This window comes from Seriola lalandi, unplaced genomic scaffold (genome assembly GCF_002814215.2).
Source record: "Seriola lalandi dorsalis isolate HSWRI2012SDOR001 ecotype SW California unplaced genomic scaffold, Sedor1 jcf7180002054387, whole genome shotgun sequence".
NCBI lineage: Eukaryota > Metazoa > Chordata > Actinopteri > Carangiformes > Carangidae > Seriola > Seriola lalandi.
In genome coordinates, this window is record NW_019524940.1 from 65,874 (window position 1) to 86,095 (window position 20,222).

A 20,222-nucleotide genomic window follows, 5' to 3' on the forward strand; every position below is an offset into this window, starting at 1 on the left:
GTGTGTGTGTGTGTGTGTGTGTGTGTGTGTGTGTGTGTGCGTGTGTGCGTGTGTGCAGATCTGCATTTTTGAAATGTGTGATTAATGTCCTTCTTTGGCTGTGAGACCACAGTGAGAGAAATGCCTGAGGAGTCAATATTAACTCTCTTCTTCCATCTCTGAAAAAATCTCAAGTCTGATTACTACAACCCAAAGATGCAATATAATATTTCAACTATAAAACTACTACTACTGCCGCTAGTACTGCTACTAATAATAACAATAATTATATGTAACACAAAGGAGAACTCAATATTTTAAAAGTTGTCATATCTTCAGCTAAAAACATGTTAGATTTCTTAAGAAGCAATACGCTTTGACTGTTATAACTTAAGAGAGCAGATTTCCTCCCTTTTGATATTTATATTTAAAAAAGCAGTGTTCACTTAATCTAACAGTGGGACAATTTGTATTTTACAAGGAACCTTTCAAACATGCACCTAAAAGGTTCCTGCCAAAAAAACATTTGTGTCAGTCTAAATGACCCTGGACATTGTTTTTGGCAAGTATATTAGCACTTGCATCTCTTATCCTTCATCATAAATCATAAAAGCTAAAACATATATAGTCCTTATATACCAACGCTACCAGTGAATGTCACATATTTGCATCAGATTCTATTTAAAATGCCTATAAGCCATGGAGACATGCAGTCACAGTGCTCTGTTTTGTTTCTAGACGTAACACTCAACTAATAAGCATCCCACGGTATCAGTGTGCCCTTTCTTAACTGCCATCACCAATGTACTCCCCAATTAAGTTCTGGGGAAGACACCAGGTTAGGCCAGCTCTCAGGGAACCTCTTGAACCTAAGTTAAGACTCATTTGCAGACTTTCCTCTTAACAGAAGGCCAAATTACACCTTGTGCTTAAAGATTGGCAGACTCTAAACATCCAAATCCTCATATTAACCATTTCCAACCAAATATTGTTTGGTTGAGTTTGTTGAAGTCAGTACACAGCCTATAAAGCTCAATTCAGGGAAAAATTAAGTCAACCACTGGAATAACTCTCAAGGTAAAGCTTATTTTTAAAGCAATAGTGCCCCCTTGTGTTTACAAAATGTAATGGCATCAGTTGTATAAACACCTAAGATAAAATAAGATACCAAAAATAATAAAAAGTCAATAAAAATCTTTTAACCTAAAATTTTTTAACCTTTTATTATCTTATTAACTATTTTCCTTATTCCACGGACTTCCAGTCACTTGACTTAATACCAACCACCACAATTAAAAAATTTCTTACCAATCATCTTGTATCCACTGGCAGCCAGCTGCCCAGCCATGTACTCTCCATCTGAGTTGTTGTGACTGCAGCCCCACGTTTTCATCCAGATCTTTTGGGTGCCAGGGATCAAACTACAAATCAACGACAATGAAATATGTCTTTGTTATATCAAGTGTGGAAATGATACAATCAATATCTAAATTATTAATCATTATAAATCTGCCATAAAATCTGATCAAAATGTGAACTAGTAAGGACTTGGTGCTGACTGGTGTGGTTCTTTGGGGTGTGAAAGCAAGGCAGACAAATCACAGGACTTATTGATGTAAGATATATGATATGATATGATATTATATGATATGATATATTAGTAAGTGAAAAGGAGTTAAAGCAGAGGTGTGGTGAGCTTGTGTCCCACGCTTTGTGGTCTAGTGAAATGTATCTCCCTGTAATATTACTTTCACATGCCTTTTTTGGTCCTGTTTTACCTGTCTCTCATTACTCATGACATAAGATATCCAATGGCAATATCATTTAACAGGCTAACAATCAGTCACTTGTTCCTCCATGAGGTCTTTGTGTTACCGAATAAGTTCAATATAAGCACATTGCAGTAAAATGTTGCATGACTTGCTGGCTGTGCAGCTGGAATCTGTTTTTTCCCACAAATCCATGTAGCACTTATGATACAGGATGACAGTCAACGTAACAGTCCAATGAATGAGTTCTCTCTCAGTCCATATAGCCTCATGTTTACACATCTTGGTTCATTTGTAACAAATCTGTGTGAACATGAAACGGACCAGAACTATAAGGTGACAATGTATAAAAGTGTAAAAGTGAATTTACTGTCTTTGTTTTCCAAATAAAAAAATCCACATACAACAAGCTGCACATAGCACAATTGCAAAAAGGAAGTTTTATGATGTTTTACTTTCAGAATTAACTAAAAGTAAATTTATCACATTTTAAACATGACATCATCTTTTATTTGTTTCACATTTTATTCTGAGTAAATAAACAAATGTTGAAATATTACAGTCAATATATCCACCACATGTATCAAAATCTATTTGAGTTACTGAAAAGCTCAAATTAAGACAGACTGGTGCAAAATCAGCAGTTATCTGAACTCTGGCAGACAACAGACATTTTGACCTGTCATAGTAATATCAAAACCGTGGAACTAGCTCACCTAAATGGAATTCTGTTTTTTTATCTGTTGTTATCAATTACTTCTATGCTTTTCTATCTATGACATGTAAAAATGCCACGATATTTACATCATCAGCCTAAAACAAACTGTATACTGAAGCAATATCACAATCAACTACTTCATACTATCAATTACTGTACCACTACACCAAACATTTAACCTACCTGTCAGCTTGGAGTTCCTCATTGATCAAAGCTTCTTTTTTCTTCCTGGACCTTGGTATGATACTCTTTCTAACAGATTGTCTCTCATGAGGAGTGGGGTCACTAGAGGACACCATGTCTTCTATGTCTTCAATCAGAGAGTCACAGCTGGACGGCATGATGGTCTAAAAATCAGACAGAGCTTTGGTTAGCACAGCATTACTCTCGTATATCATACAGTTGAGACCTGTAAGTAGTCAAGACAATGCTTAACAAAAATGGATGTTAAGAAAGACTTGACAACCAGTTATTAAATCAAGCATGGTAATGTGATAAAATCATTTATTTTAATACAATATAGGTAATAATTACATTTGTAATTACTTACAGGAAAAAAAACTGTCTAAAGTTCATTGTTTATCATTTATTTTATGTCAAAACTCTGGGCAGTAGGCAAAGAGTATGACAGGGCTAGTGAATTTCTGAAGGTAAGCATGAATGTTGAAAAGCTTGGCAAAGATCAAGTTACAAACAATATTGCAGGTGAAAGAAATAATACAATAGTTAAACGTCTTGTAAATGTAAGCGCAGACTAGCTAGGAGCAGTATTGATGAAAAGATACTACGTAAAGCAAGGATGGGATAGTAAGTAGCCAGCAACCAATAATTATTATTGATTAATCCGCCAATTATTATCTTGATTAATTAGTCATTTGGTCTATAAAACAACATCACAAAATGATTACCAGTTTTCTGAGGACCTAGGTAATGTCATCAAATGCTTTGTTTTGTCTTTTTTTTATCTCTCTCACTAAGAGCTTTCTCATTCCTCTACGTTTCCTTACTTTAACTACAGTGCAGAAATATATTTTGTTAGCAATAAGCCACAAAAAAAGGCTATCAAGCTTCATGTATTTGGCAGTAAGAATTTGATTAGTGGATGCCAGAAATAGCCACGTAATTAGGTCAAACATCCAAACTTCTGAGACGTTAATATGCATCCAATTACTTTGGTAGACGTATGTAAATATAGTGAAGACAAACGTTGACATAGTGAAGACAAACGCAACTGAAAACCATAGCTACTTGCAAGGTTTGTCGTGTAGATTTTGAAAAAAAATAGTGACACCCAAAACATACCCTCACATCTTAGCTGCTGCGGTTGACGATAGCTACAAATAAATCCAACAACATAAATATAGGTAACATCTGCGTTAATTTTATTTCTGAGCTGTTTATTAAACTGACGTTAACTAGCCATGTGCAAGTTATATTATCATACCCAGCTAGTGTTTTCATTATTTTCACCCAACTTTCACCTATAAACTAACTGCATACACACGCTAGGTGACATAAAATAGCTAACGTTGACTGATAAAAACTAGAAACCCCTGAAAATATTTGATTTGACAGATAGCTATCATCCTAGAGTTTAATTTTGTTGAGTATCATTGCCATGCTAGCTGTTAGCTTGGCTAGCCTGATTAGCTAGCTACTACCCACGTGCATCATATTTTGGACTGGAAGACGCCTTAAGATAGTGTAAATGTCCCTTACCTTGGTCGCAATGTGGTTATTAATTTAGATAAATGCAAATTCCAAGGAACGTTTGTTTTGAAAATGGAAACAAGTATTATTTACACCATCAAAACATAGCTGTCACAACTCAGACCGCCATACTTGTGCTTGGAGACGGTAGGCAAAGAGGGACAAACTAGACGCGTGTGCACATACAGGGGGTGAATTATGGATAATTTTGTTTCATGTAATTTGTAGTGTGTCACTTAACTAAGCATGACACAAAGCGATATATGGATAAGTCAAAACATGGGCTTAATTTTTTTTTCTTAAGGTTGCTGATTTTATATTTTAGCAGACAGCAGTACAGCCAACCAATATGTTTCCAGGCTTTTTTCCGTTTGTACTTAACATTACAATGCAAAGTAATCCCTTAAGACAAATCATAAACAAAATTTTAGCAAATCATTTTCTTATTTATATTGTCTTTATTCAAATTTTCAATTACAAACGCCCAAAGTACAAAACAAATCCATTTGCCCACCCCCCACCCACCAAACAAATACAACTCAAATTCCTCATTTAACAGATGTTAAAGAAACAGTATATAACTGAGTAACACACATCAAAAACATCGAATTAGTTTACCTTTAACATTCAACAGCACACAGATACTTTCAACCATGAGTTCAAATTGCAAAAAGAAGGTAATGTGATATTACAGCTTTTTTTTTTCTCTGTAATTAATGGAAACAGGCATCAGTATCATACTTTTACAGTCAATTCGATCCAATCAAATAGTTAACTTTTCACATAACCATTACAGAATATTTACGGATCAATATATTGTATTTGGTAACAGCTTAAGAATAACCATAGGAAAATAGCAGGAAAACAGTGCTGTTTCAATCTTGACTATAGTTAACACCACATTTAGCCTAATGATAACTTTCTGCAAGGTCTAATCACACATCAGAATCACACATTAGAAATGAAGGAGCTGTAATTTTAAGAGTCACCCATAATACATTTACAGTCTCACTGGCTAACTAGCATTAGCAGTGCATTACAATCTTTAACATTCCATTAGAAACTGATGGAAAGGTACAATCTTTCCAAAATTCATGTTTCCATCACATAAAAGTGGATAAAATATTGTGACCAGATTCTGGTCGCTTATAATAGATGGAGGAAAATGTAATTACCTATGTAAATGGACTTAGAAAATAGCACAACTAGTTAGAGAATCAAATTGGGAAAAAAAATTGAGCTTGACTTTTCCATAAATACATATAAAATACAATGATATAAATATGCCTATAGGGAAATTGTGTTTTGTGAATCAGAGCATTTCTGTGCGTTTGTCAAATTTCATTCACTTAGTGGCGCAATTAAGTTAAGTTCTGCTGACTCAGAAACTGTATCATTATTTTTCTCCTCAACTGAATAAGTGAGGGTCAGGTTAATAATAGCGTTTTTAATTTATGAAGTGAAAATACCATTTTAACTGGATTCAAAACTCTCTGTGAAAGTGAAAGTAGCAGAAATGCAAAAAAGTGTCAATGACTCCCTCACATCATTCCAAAACTAAAACGGACACACAGTGTCACAGAAGCAAAGCTCCCTACACACTTCAGCAGAGGACAACCAAGTCACTGATGGAGGTTCAGTGGCATACGCAGACATGCAGGTAGTCTCCTAATGACCAGAAAAATTATGATAAGCTAACTTTGAATGTGTACTAGTTTTTGGGTTTAAGAGATGCTCTGCATTTAACAAAAACACTGACAAAAAACTAAATAACTTATGGAGAAAAAAAAAAAAAAGACAAATTCGAAAAAATATTGCAGTACATTTGTCCGTTTAACTGTCCATCAAATGTGCACCCCAGTATTCAAATTTAACATGTGACAACATGACACTGGGACTGAGTGGAATCTCGCTCACCTCAAAAGACACAAGTGCGATGTAATATCCAATATCACATCTAAATAATGTAAGGGTCATTTCTATGACAAAGGGGAATTCAAAGACTCATACACACTATGGCATTTACCTCTACGCCCTATTACTATTGTCAAACATTAAGTGAGAGGTAGCCTACAGTACCTTGTGCACTGAAAAATTTAGAAAACTGTACATCAATTTACACATGGCAGGCTTACTCTTTAGCAAGCTTGATCTTTGACATTAACTCACACATGCTGCACACGCAATTACTCAAGCGCATATCAATCAGGTCGGGGAGAAGTTAACACTAGCAGCAGCAATATTTCCTGCAGCCGCAGGTTTTCTAGTTTAAAAGCTAGGGTTTCAGACAAGATGTTTGCTTTCTGTTATTATCAGGGACGTAATCAAACACAAGAACCTATTACAAATGAATAGCAATAGTGTTTCAAATTCACATCCCTACACCTTAGATCACCAAGTCCTCAAGCTTTTCTTGATTAACCACTGTTTTAAGATTCAGTGGCCCTAGACAACACGACACCAAGACTTGGTTGCACTGAATTTGCTTAACTTACAAAAGTTTCATTTTTTTAAATTATTTTTTATTTTTTCAATATTCTGTTATGGCAGAAAATAAGCCCTTCATTACATGCTGCAGCCTCAATTAGTGGCTATCTGGTTCTTTGTTGCTTAGGTGACCATGATATCATTAGTTATTCTACAGTATTAAAATCCATTAAAATTCAACATTTATTAAACCTAAAAAGTCTAATACTCACCTATCCTGTCTCCTACACTGCTTTCAGTACACACTGAGTAGGCAGTGTGCATTAAGTGGTTCAAAGTCACATTTTTCTGATAAGCTCAAACCACAGTATAATTTCACAGCACACAGTCTAACTGAGGAGGCATTATGGGAAGTTTTGTTATGGCAGCTTCTGCTGACGACAATGGAAGGGAGAGGTGAAAAGCAGCAAGAAAGAGGAAGTTTCAGTCCTGAATTCACAGAGGATCAATAAGAGTAGGAGATTAATTTCAAGTTTGCACATCTTATGTCCTAACAGGCCAGATTCATACAGGTACATCAGGTGTTTTTGCTTAACCCCACATTACCCAGGAGTGATGGCTTTTCTGGGTTCTGTTAGCAACAAAACACAAATTTCTGGGTTATGTAAGGTTAGACATAACTTTTGAGCATTTTTTGCATTTGTCATTGCACTGTACAAAATATGAGGTTGCCCAATTGATCAGTAGTTGACAGACGGATCAGGTGGATAGGCAAAAAAGACTGTATGCCTAAGAGCATTCAGAGTACACACTCCTATTATTTTCCATTGTCATTTTGCAGTTTGCTTTAAATCAACTCGGGGGCACACCAAAAGCAGTCATTCATGCCACTCTCAATACATCTCAATAGTGCTTAAATGTACAAAATACTCATACTCTTGTAACTTTATAATTAGAAGCCCAAATATACAATAGATAACCTGACAGGTGTCTGAGCAGGCACAGGCACAAGATAGGCGACCAAAGTCTCAGCCTACCTAACCCAACTGTAACTGCCATGGATGGTGTGCACCAAAATTCCCCTGTGTTTTATATTTACTTTAATTTCTAAAATGCTCTACATTTGATCACAGAAAAATGTCTACTTAACAGTCAGCAGTATGGGCATTCAATCACAGATGACTGGCGTACTAGAATGCAACCATTAAGAATTCTTCAGGATCTCCTCTGCCCCCAAAACACTTGGCGTTAACACATCTTACAGTTGTGGATATGTCTCGGAATGGATTAGCTGGATGAATTTGGACAACTGACAAGGAAGTGCATCACTGGGAACACAGAGATGAACTTATTCTCTCTTTGCCAAAACACAGGCATGATAAATCTTCATATTTTCAGCATCCTTCAAGACTTAACAGTAAACAATGTTCCGCTTCCCTGCTCTTGAGCTTTCTACTGATGGTTTCTGTTGATCATATCTTTGCAGCTCAGTTGCGTTTACACTTTAATTTTATGCCAAACCCAACCACCCAGGATGTGTGTTAATGCCATGTGATGTGGGGGTATTTTCGAGTTGTTCTCTGTACGGTGACGTGACCTTAGCCTGATTCAAAGAGGTGGATATCCTTCCCCTTACCGTTAAACTTAACCAAATAGACAGCAAAGGCTTTCAGATGTTCCCCCAATACTCAGCTACACTGAAGGCCTTCCATAGCCTGAGACAAGGAGTAATGGATATGTCTGCACATTGACCAGTCGTGTCTTTATGTGAATCATTCAAGGCCATTCAATTCTCACACCATGTAAGAACATGGCATTTAGTTCCACTGGGACTGAAAAAAAGCCCTCAATGTTTCCCCTCCATCTATTTAAAATTGGCTTCTACTAACTACACAGACAGTCATAGGCATCAAAACCCCTCACTGATTCTCCATCTCTCTCCCATGCATTTAATCAGAATTTCTGTTAGCTAATGCTAGCTGCACAGGAGGTCATCCAGGCTGGAGGGCATTTTATCAAAGTCATAGGCCTCAAACAAATCGCTGATTCCCTGGTCATCTCCCAAACCTAAAAGGTAGTCATCTTCCAGAAGAGGAGGCCCGAGGTTTAAGAAAGGCCCCAAGGACGAAGGGATCTGGTCGTCCGTCTGCTGGAGAAGACTGGTGAAAGGGGACGAAATGGGGGAGAGAGTAGTAACGGAGACAGCTGAGGAGGAGGAAGGTGGAGCCACTGCGGGGCTGGGAGAGGCGGTCGTGCAGCTGGGATCTGTGAAAGAAAATGGAATCAACTAGTCATTATCTCTACATGGCCAAGAGACAGTTGTAGGCTAACTGAGTGGCTATTTTGATCGGTGTTAGAGTGCTTATTGCACTTGAGACCATACTTCAACTTTGATCAAAATTACCTTTCTGGATCTTATCACAGTTGACTTTGATTGTACCATGAATCAGGGCTTTGAACCAACAGTTGCATGGATACAAGCAAGTTGTTTATAAAAACAGTTTGGGTTAAATGTTTATCAGTCAGGTTAGAGTTGGAAACTGGAAACAAGTGAGTCAAAACAAATATTATTCTAGTGCTAGTTTAACAAAGCATTGCACAGTAAACTCTCATCTTTTTTCATATTATTGTCCATACTAGTTAAGAACAAATACCCATCAGCAACACTGATCAGACAATCAGACAACTGTCCCAACACTGTAGATCTTTGTATTTGTACTGGGGTCAGAAAAATTCTTACACCTTGACAGCCACATTAATAGACGCTCAGTCTATCAATAAATTTGGAACAGACCAGATGATGACAACTAACAAATCCCCAAACTTTCATCTAGTACCACCAGAAGGTTAATTTTTCTGCGTGTCCAAAGTGTTGTGTTGCCCATGACAAGATACAGCAATCCCAATCCAAAGATCATATCCCCATCAGTCTCAGCTTTACTCAGCTGTAACATGCTTACCATAAGTCTGTTAAAATGATATGCCTGAAAAAAAATACCTATAAATGTAAGCCATGACTAAATTGTTTCTTTAGTTTTAAAGACATAGATGAAGGGAAGTCAAATAAACCTCTACATGTTAAAAACTGTAACACCTATGCTTATCTAGAACAAACCTTGAAGGACTTTGAGGAAAGGAGAGTTCCCATTGATATCTGTGTTTCCATTTTTTACAGGACTCCTGGGGTCATTCTCCTCATCTGGACACAGCAGGACTTCTATGGGACCTTTGGTGCTGGTCAGATGGATGGACAAACTCTGGAATAAAAAAATGAGCTCAATAAGTTCAGATCAGAACAGAACTGCACTTGATGGATGGAAATATCTTTTTTTAAAACTGCAAGTCTCCTTTCCAGACGGTTCCACTGAGGTATATACGCAAAACTGATACTCAAGTACAAATTGATGCAAATACTGCAATACACCATGAAACACCTTTAGTTACTGAGATGTCATCCCCAAATGTTTGGTAAAAATCAATAAGCAACACCAACTCTAGGAGGGTGAACTGAACTTCCCGCAACTTCCAAACCTGGTGCACGGATGTCAGAAGAAATTATGTATACACCTTAAGTTCACACACTGCACATGTTCTGTGAAGTGGTCAATTCTTTTTTTATTTAGAAACCACAACACAGGGTTAAGTCTGCTTAGTATAAAGATTGGAAGCAGGGAGAAGCAGGTGTCTGACTTTGTTGTAAACCCCATTCAGACAGGATTATTATTCACGAGTAGCATGTCCCAGACACATCACAGAGTTGAAACTCATACAAATATTGTCTGGGTAAGAGGAGAAAAAGTCAATTTTCCCCAAATGTCCAACAGATTTTCTGTTAATGAAATACAAGTCATAGGACAGATGAAGTGAATAAGTGAGCAGGAAGATGAAGTTTCATCTAGACAACAACAATAAGTCCGATCTATGTCGGCAATGCGTTTGTGCGTGTATACATACCTCATCGGGGTCTGGCACTTCTAGTTTGGTGTCTGTGGGCGCTTTGACGACTATAACAGTCTGGTCTCTGAGGTTTCCCAGCTGTTTGATGTCTTGGTATGTCACATAGGCATATGTGGAGAAAAAGTGGTTAAAGAAATAACACCACAATGTCCGTACATGTTAATACTAAACTAAACATGTGTATGCAAGCCTGAAAAAGCTCATTACGTGATGACAAACATCTAAACTGCTAACGTGATTGCAATACCATGGCTCTGCACATGCCGGTGTTGTAAACTAGATGAGTTAGTTAACATTTTAGACACTATAATGTAAAAAAAAATTTGCTTTATACGGCATACGTGTGACAGATAAGATGATCGGTAAAAATCAAAATCAAAAGTCCTAAAGGGTGTTCTCTAAAGAAAGAGTTGAAAGATGAAGCCTTGCACCTCTGATTAGAATCTGATCTGAAGTTTTTTAGACTGATTTTGATCATTTTTTAAAACTCCGTTCAGTATGTCACTGTTGACATATTACCATCAACTCACCGTGAGCCAAGAATCAGCCTGACCATACAAACAATTTCACACTGACATCAATTTAGCTATGTTTAGCTGTAAAATTATGAGAACATAGTTACAGGTTGTTTTAACACTAAAGGTAGCTAGGAATCATTTTTACTTTTGGATGACATGTCACCTAACAGCAAAAGGATATTTCTGGTTGCTTGGCAACTCGCTCATGTATCTCATATCCAGGCTGCATCTCTGGATAAGTTGTTCAAGTCTCTGCTCCTCTTCTCCCAGCGCAGAAACTTCCGCTGCCAGTCTTTGTCTCTGGCTCAATGCTCCCTCTACCTCTAACAGACTACAGCCCCTGGGTGAGAGAGGATTGAAGAGAGTGAATTAAACAGATTTAGTATTTGGTACAATAGCTTCAACAGTGCAAAAAGGTGTCTAATCACAGTTTTCCTTTACTTGTCCTTGTCGGTCGAGTTGGTGTACCATAGATTGACGTTCAATACTTAAGCAATATCTTCCCTGTGAGCAGATATTGCAGAGGAAAGTCGGGTTAAAAAATATGGGATTGTACTCGAAAACTGCATTTTCAACTGGCAAAAATATAAAACAATAAGGTATAATAATAAGGTTTCTCTAGGAACCCCAGTTCCTAGGCTACCCTCCCTGTAAGAGACAAGTGGACTATAAATGGCCACAATGAAGTCAAAGTACTGAAATTGTTTTGTCTTTCATAAAAAGTGCTAAATTCTCTCTCATTTCACAGTTATTCTGTGCAAGATGAACACAATTATTCATCCGTGGACTCCTCCAAGTTAAGTGACTGATATACGGAGTGAATTTATTTTTGAAAAATCTAAACTTGGGCCAAAAACATCAAAATCTTAACCGAAAGGAAAGAGAGATACAACATATCCTCATAAAAACACTGGGGAAAAATAATTCATGAATGCACTCATAGGCCTGAAGTTGTAATTAATGAATGATGATCTAATTAAATGTTCGCACTGTGTGGCACAGTCAGGTATCATCATACTTGGATGTGTCAACAGCTTGCATGCAGCCACCTGCCTTCCTGTGCAGGCAAAGGAACACCTTGAACCTGTTTACTGGCAAAACATTTTTGCTACATCAACCCAAGATAAACCCACAAATTTTCTGAGACTTCAAACTGCAGTAACAATACATGCACACAACTTAACATTACCAAGTGAGAGAGAACGACCACTTACATCCACTGAATGTTGTTCTTTGACTTCTTCTTGATGAGGTGGATGCCTTCTAGTACATTAGTTATATCATAAAGCCGCCTTTTCTGTACCTGAAGGTAGAGAATACGGGTCTTTAGATTAACAGCGTAAATTACTAACCACAAAAATGAATCTCTGACAGTATTCATTTTCATTTTAAATGCAGTGAACAGATACATTCAGAGATGAAGATACCTGTAAGGTTTCAGCAGCGAGGTTGAGGTCCAAAACGCCATCAGAGGACTGAGCGAGAAGGTCCACAAACTTTTTTGTAAGGAGACCCAGGGAGGTGTCATACCGTGTCTTCTCTGGTGGAGATTTGGGCGCTATAATGAAGGAAAAGTAGTAAGAGCAGAGAAACCAAGGGGAAGGACAGTGTGTTTCAGCGTTATACTTGATATTGAATTTTGGCGAACAAACTGAGACTCAAAGATCCCTTGAAACAGTTTTACTTGAAAACAGGAAGTCAAGAGAAACGTGGCTTCATGGATTATGTGAAAGAGACAATCAGATCACAGGATTCCCAAGATATCAAGAAGTAAAGTTTCCAACAGCAGCAGAAGTGTCAGAAAGATATTAATAAGTACAACAGTATAATTTTAACAAATCCAACACAGCTGCCTTGACATTAATGCATCTGAATGAAGCTGATCATATTAAATCTTGTGCTGGGACTGTGTCACAAAAATGTAGAATCAACTTTGTGGTCAATTTGGGAAAATTGATGTGGTGTTTTTGTCCTGGACTACATTTAAAGGTTTAATAGCAAAAGTACATTGCAATGTTGGAAAAATAAACTGGGGTTGTTTTTTTCCATCAGGAAATGTTGGTGGCAAATAACTCAATCAGTCACAATCTGCTAGGGGTGGTGTGACTTAATTGAAGAGGGGATCAAAGGCTACACTACAGGTCAAGCAGTGGGTTGAAGTTTACCTCAGGTTTAATAATCTCCAGCTGGAAACATTTTTGCGTGAAACATAAAGTTATATTTCTCAGCTGGACTTCTATTTCATTATCAATAGCTCTGTGCTGATTGCATCAGTTCCTCTCATCAGAGAGTTACAGAATTTAAGAGAGGAGCACAGGGGCCACAGCAGCGCCCTGCCTCACTGCAAAACATCCTGTGGCTGGAATCAACCATATAATTGCACTACTGCAATGAAGTGGTTGGCTATACAACGTGAATACAACAACTAATGTCCATGCTTTATTTCTTTTTCTAAATTCCACATATATTCTATTTTAATAAACTGTGCAGGACATACATGCAGAGAGGAAACAGAATATTAAGGGACATCAGAGAGGATCTTTTATGGTTTGTCTATTCTGCAGTGATTAAGCCCGATAATATAATTTGAATTAGTTAGGCAGCAGTTAGGAGGGTTTCATGTTATGGAAAAATTCAGTTTATGTAGGCAGAGGATAAATCAACCTTTGTCATGCTTTTTGAATATGTGTGTTCCCCATTTCTACTCCAACCATTTTTTCCGGTAGAAACTGAATTGAACTACTGAATGGATGTCAGAAAGCTCCTTATAGCATTCTGCTTCTTACTTCTGGGTGTCTTTAGCCGTGCCCCATTGGTAGCTGCTGCCGCTCCTCTGCCTCTTGGAGTTTTGGCTGGTTCTGACTGGTACTGGTGATCTGAATCATCAAGCGCCAATCGCCTTTTTGCCTAGGAGAAAAAGATACTGTTCAGAGAAAATACTGGTGTTTTGGTTGTCTGAGGCATCATAACATTGATTTTCTCTCCTCAGTGTCTTCCATCTAATGTAAAAAATTATAATAGAAATAAAAGAAAGAAAGAAAACATTTATAAACTGTTTGATGATGAACACAGAAAACTCACTGCAGCACACTTCACCAAATCAGAGAAGACATTGTTCTTCACAGCCTTTTCCATTTTAGTTTTGATAACCACCGCGCATTTAATTTCAGAATATCTTAAGTGAAGCTGTGAGGACATAGTCTGACACAAGATGTTTTTCATCAAAACTCCAAAGTATCATGGAGAAGTTGTGTCAGTTTAATACACTTTGCCTTGCATCTGATGATGTGTCACAAAACCAGTCACTGATTTCTTCTTTTCCAACTTAATTTTACCACATGGCTTTAGAGTGAGTCACACTTATGGGTCTGATCACAATGCTGCACAGTAATATCAAAGAAAACCAATTCGAGTATACTAAAATAGAGTATACTCAAAGACCACATGATCCTATGAGCAGAGGGAACAGTCAAGCCATTTTGCTGTCGTAGCAGGCCACTTCAAATATTGTTTAAAAGAAAACCCAATCTACTGTGTAAGAATATCAAGTTATTTTTTGTACCCCACTTACCCATTAATCAAATCCAAATGTTATTGCTACCAATGTAAGCTCAAGAGCCGTTTGTGAGCTTATTGTATGTTTACTAGTTTAGCTTGACAAAGGCCAAGTATGTTTCATCACCTGACTTCAGCAGTGGTACAAACTTATGTGTCTGCCTTGTTACTTTAATATTTAACACCATGTTTAAGCAATGTGTTCAACATCCCTGAGCCTTTATATTGCAGATGCTGTGCCACCTAATATAACCATTTCTGAACCGATAATGTATTGTTTCTGTTTCAGTGAAAAACTGCATACTTTTTCTATTGCCAGTTTAAATTGGCATTCTGGTTATTGTCACCATTACATTGCATGGTGGCTCGGTGAGTAGGGAACCCTTAGATTTTTGTGGTGGCAATGATCCACCCTGTTTTAGTGTCTTTGAGCAACACCCCAGTACCAGAGTGCTGTTTACTCCATTTCCCTCTAAAACTCTAGGAGTGAAGTTAATTTACCCTGAGTGAACATAAACTATTTAAATCATTATTAAAACAGATCCCTAATACTTTACTTGATCAAGCCCTAGTATGAGAAAGAATAATATGCCCTCTGTTGACAGCCAAAATGTCAGCCATTTTATATCAGCAAGCAGCTCCCTTCACCCCCCCTGCCTGGTCATGGCTTCAGCCTGAGATAGAGACTGGTTTAGTTCATGAAAGATGAATAGCCAGGAACAAACCACCACCCTGAATGCTGCTCAAACTATTTTGTGTGGTTTGTGCATGTTGAGAATACAGGAAACGTGCATCAGCACTAAAGCAACAAACTCAAGTTTCACTTTACTTGGCATGAAAGGCACCATAACGTTACACTTTATTTACAAAAGAAGGACACAAGACATTTGTGCAGAATTAAGGTCAAGGCCAACAACGAGTAATGTTGTCCTCTAATAATCAATAATGCTACTAGCATAGAAAGCTAACACATTTTAAGCTTCATCCAAGTTGGCTTGCATCTTCAGAGACGTGTGGGAGAAATATCTACCGAGTAGTTTGAGAGCTGAGGAAAATCTTTAGCATTGTATAACCTCGTGTCTTCACAAGTTTAGCCACTCGTGTCTTGCTAGAAAGCGAAAAATGAGCTAAGAGCCAAGCTGCCCAACAAATCCCCCAACCCCCAAATTAAGACACTAACAGCAGCCACTAGGCCACCGCTAACGTTACTCATCTCTTACCAATATTTCCATCTGCCTGCGAGGGTGAAGCAGACTCAAAAGCGCCATGAAGTTAGCATAGCACGCTATTAGATGACATGTCTGCGTTTCTGTAAACGCAAAACTAACTTAAACTCGCGGTTTGCTTCCCTACAGTCAACAAACCACTTAACCAACCCACTTGAATAACTTAGCTAGCGGTAGTTAGTTAGCCACCTCGCTAGGTTGAGTCGTGGGAATGCACTGGCTAAGTAGCTAACGTTAGCTGCCCGAACAACAAGCTCGGCTAACCTAGCAGGCTAACATTTTGTCGTGTTTGTGGCTAGTTGTAGCAAGCCAAATGTGTTCAAACGAGCTGTGTAGATTATTACCGGCGGTCTTCCCAGAGCCGGTCGTTGTCCTGCTCCGTTTGCTGCAGCTTGTTGTGGAGTTGTGTAAATGTTGTTTATCTGAGGCTCGGATAAACACACATTTGATGTCTGTGTAACGTTGCAAGGCGGTGAGGTGGTTATTATTTGGATATACGTAGCGTTGGATTGTCCAGGGTTTAAACGATCCGAAAGAGTTGTTAAAATTATATTATTGTCCAGAGGAGAGCCCCCAACCCCCGCTAAAATCACTTTGTCCGGAGCCGAGGAGATCCCTCTTCTCATCTTGCGTATTCGGGGTAACCCCTTTCTTGTCTCTGTACTTTTAAGCCCGTATGGCTGCTAATCCGCGGCAATAGTTACAAAAATAATCAGACCGAAGTAAAGATGAGAGTCTGATTCATCGACTTTTGTAAAGTATTTTTCTTTATGAAAGTGCATTTAGGCAGATGCAACGGATTAAAAAGTAGCGCAACTCTCGTTTCTCCCGTCTAGAAATGGCTTCAGGAAGCGGCCTGATGAATGAAGGGATACGGTTTACGCGCTCAAGAGCCCTCCCGCGAAACTCAGATTTCCCGGGAACTTTTCAAACGGAATTTACATGCCAGACGCTATTGGTTTTTCAGTAAAGAGTCCCCACCCCATTTACTGCAGTATTGGCCAATGACAAGTCAGTCGTCAGCGCGCCACGTGTTCATTGGCAGTTGTAAACAGGCGACGTCACCTGTCACGCCTTGCGTGTTCCCTGACAGGACGCTAAGTGGCGCAAGTGACCAATTGTGCTGAAGAGACAGATGAAGTGGTAAATCAGGCAACCTACAACAGAACAGGAAACACGACTATGTACTTAATAAACGCTGAAATCTGAAATCTACTTGCCATATATTTTTACTTTAGTTTGATATTATTTGATGTATTTATTATTTTTCTTCTGATGCAGTAAATTAATGCCACAAGATTTTTGTCTGCTCTAAATAAACAAAAGTTTATAAAGTTTATAGCAGGAGTAGCTAGTAGAATTTGCAGGCTTTAACATAATATTAGGACCCTTTTTTAACTTGATTTTTGTGATCGCTTGGATGTAAGAATGACAGCATTATCTTTGAGAATTAAATACTGACTTCCTCTAAAATAATGGGCTGCTGTGATTTTACTAATTGGTAAAACTAGCAGAATAAAAAGTAGTGACGATACTAAATACAAATTGAAAAGATCAAATAAAATTCAAAATGCAACCTCCTCTTTTTTTCTCCTAAAAGATATCTTAATTTAAACTTAAATACTGTGTGGCAGTATCATGTTTGCATCATGTTGTCTGCATAGATCTCTGGGGCCCTATATTCCCTTGGTTAGCCTATTTCATACAGAGTATAAGACATTTGCAAATTTATTTATTTATTTCTTGTGCTTTGTTTGTATTCAATTGTACAATTTTTACTTTTACATCAGTAAAGGATACGGCTACTTCTAGTACTTATACTACAGGCATGACACTGGCCATAACATTTTGCCTATTGCTATTAAAGTAACCCACATGAGAGAAATGTCAGTATGTACTGTATAACCTGTAAATATAATAGTTGGCTATATACTATTATTATTGTGGTGGTATTATGACATATAGATAGATAGATAGATAGATAGATAGATAGATAGATAGATAGATAGATAGACTGTACAAAAGAAATCACCACCAGGCTGCTTCTTTAAAGATGATGCTGACCTCTGACCTCCCTGTTGAGGGGTTCAAAGGAATTAAGGGGAGTCACATCTTCAAATATGAACAAATAGATGATAATTTCTTATTAAAATATTACAATTATGTATTAGGACACTTTGTAGAATTAACACTAAATTCTCCCTTTATTTTGAAAATTTCAAAAATATAGAGTTTCATGATAAGATCAGATTCATCCTGTTAAAATTATTGGGTAACTTCTTAAGCTCATCTCAACAGAAACAGCTTTATTCTTGTAGATAAGAAATACCCAGAAGAATGGATTTGATCATCAGCAAAATGTATTCTACCTATTGAATTATCATGTTTAAATGAGTGGATAATCAATATGAGAAATCCACAAGGTAACAAAATTGTCTAATCTGAAAAATCACCAGTAACAGTTGCTATGTTTGTGTCATTCTTTGCAAGTGGTGGGAGTCAGACCTTTGAGGATCTTATAAAAAAGTCATAGCTTAGCCTTTTTATTTCCGCTAAGGAGGTTATGTTTTCACCTGTGTTTGTTTATTTGTCAGCAGGAAAAAGAACTGAACCGATTTAAACTGAACTTGGTCCGGGAGATGGGGCATGGGTCAGTGAAGAACCCATTAAATTTTTGGGCAGGTCTGAATCATTTACTATGAATTTGAAGTTTTCTCCTTCAAGGGGTTGTGTATGTTGTTTGACATTGGCATTGGCAATGTCAAACTATTTGTTTCACTGATTCAGGGACTTCCAGAGGAAAGTGAGGAGAACCAGCGGGTGAAGCCAAAAGAGCTGATCAGCTGTGTTAAAAGTATCATGAACAGGCCGAAGGAGCTGACAATGGAGACAGAGGAGACTGTTATAGCATTAAAACATTAAAAAACTGTTTAGAATTAAAGAAGGAGCTGGATGTCACCAAAGCTTCCTGACACTCAGTCAACAACATCAAGCTCTTCGAATCAAAGATACTGAGCTGTCATGCACAGCTTTATCAAGACACTAAAGAACTGAGATGAGGAGTCTCTACAGTGCCCGGGTGGCCACAGCAAAGTGGGACATGGATTTTCACTGTGACAGAAATGTTTGCATCAGAAAGGAAGGAAAGACATCATCCAGGGTTTGCCTCATACTGAAGGACACAGCGGACTGGTTGTCTGAGTTCGATCTAACTTGAGTGAATGGTGAGAGAACTGACAGCCAATCATCAGCTTGAGCCTTGCAGCCAGCTGGTGCTGTATCCCCAGGACAAACTGGATGCAGAGACCCTCAGACCGAGGATGCAGCCTCAGGCTCTCCCGCCCAGTCTGAACTCACTGTGGATGAAAAAGCCAGAGCTGACTCTGGTCAAGGGTCAAGAGGGACAAAAGCGAAAACCAGCTACAGCTGAAGAAAAAAGAGATTGGTTTCATTTGCTGACCCCCAGCTTACCCAAGCATCGCCATCAGGGAACTTGTGAAAGAAGCCCTGCACCACATGACAGAGCAAACCATCCCCTCTGTCCTCCATGTGTTTGTCAAGCCTGCAGTGGACTTAACGTTCGAGTGCAACAGTAACATTCAGAAGATATGGGCCTGTTGCTGCTCAAACTGCACAAGTCAGGAGTCTTGCCAGCAGGGCAGATCTCTAAAGGTCTGCAAGAGAGGCCTTGGAAATTGCAGACTTCATCGCTGCAGATCTGCCTGACATCTGGCTCTGCCTTGCTGAGCTTATCAGTCCCATGCTGCATAAAGGAGGCGTCTCCATGGTGGAGCTCTCTGGAAAAATACTGACTCTTGTTCCTCTTAAACAGGCTAGTGTGCTGCTGGGACACATCCTCTCTCTGATGTCCGACAACAATCCACCCTCTCTTTCCTCCGCCTCGACCCCCTGCTCACCCCCAGCTTCCCCAATCATCGACATCAGGGAACTTGTGAACCCCCCCCCCCTTCCCCTCCTCTCTCTCTCTTTCTCTCTCTCTGTCTCTCTCTTTCTCTCTCAATCCAACCTGTTGAGGCAGACGGCTGCCCACAAGGAGCCTGGTTCTGCTCAAGGTTTCTGACTGTTAAAAAGGAGTTTTTCCATGCCACTGCCATGGTCTCAGGAAAGCATTCATCCGTTTTCCAGAATGGCCTTTCTTAGCACCCCCTGCAACACACACATGCTAATTCACCAGTTTTGAAATAAGAATTGGGCTACTTCACATATCTGAACTAATCATGTAAACTAATCACATAAACATGTCCAATCATCAATTTTAATTCAAAAACAGAACTTTTTGAAGTCATTTCGCACAGACAGTAAGGATGCCAGTGACACACAGTCACCTCTACACTGCATTAAT

General features: G+C 38.5%; 2 protein-coding genes across 2 annotated transcripts in view; both read right to left on the reverse strand.

Annotated features, from left to right (window-relative positions):
• The window catches only part of LOC111657204 (threonylcarbamoyladenosine tRNA methylthiotransferase-like), a gene marked incomplete at its 3' end in the record, with an annotated part of 64,884 nt that extends 60,565 nt beyond the window's left edge, over positions 1–4,319 (reverse strand). Inside the window, exons 1-3 of the mRNA XM_023409296.1 lie at positions 4,186–4,319; positions 2,650–2,813; positions 1,288–1,400 (exon numbers count right to left, since the gene is read on the reverse strand). Coding sequence (XP_023265064.1) covers positions 1,288–1,400; positions 2,650–2,807 — 271 coding nt within the window. The remainder of the gene's footprint in view (positions 1–1,287; positions 1,401–2,649; positions 2,814–4,185) is intronic.
• A 295-nt stretch (positions 4,320–4,614) lies between these two features.
• Positions 4,615–16,710, reverse strand: LOC111657207 (transcription factor E2F3). Its single transcript, XM_023409299.2, has 8 exons — positions 16,204–16,710; positions 13,865–13,985; positions 12,506–12,636; positions 12,293–12,381; positions 11,260–11,418; positions 10,558–10,672; positions 9,719–9,860; positions 4,615–8,868 (listed from the first exon to the last, which is right to left on the reverse strand). Exons 1-8 carry the CDS (start codon positions 16,483–16,485, stop codon positions 8,579–8,581), a joined length of 1,329 nt encoding a protein of 442 aa, XP_023265067.1. The 5' UTR covers positions 16,486–16,710; the 3' UTR covers positions 4,615–8,578.
• Between the last annotated feature and the right edge of the window lie 3,512 nt (positions 16,711–20,222).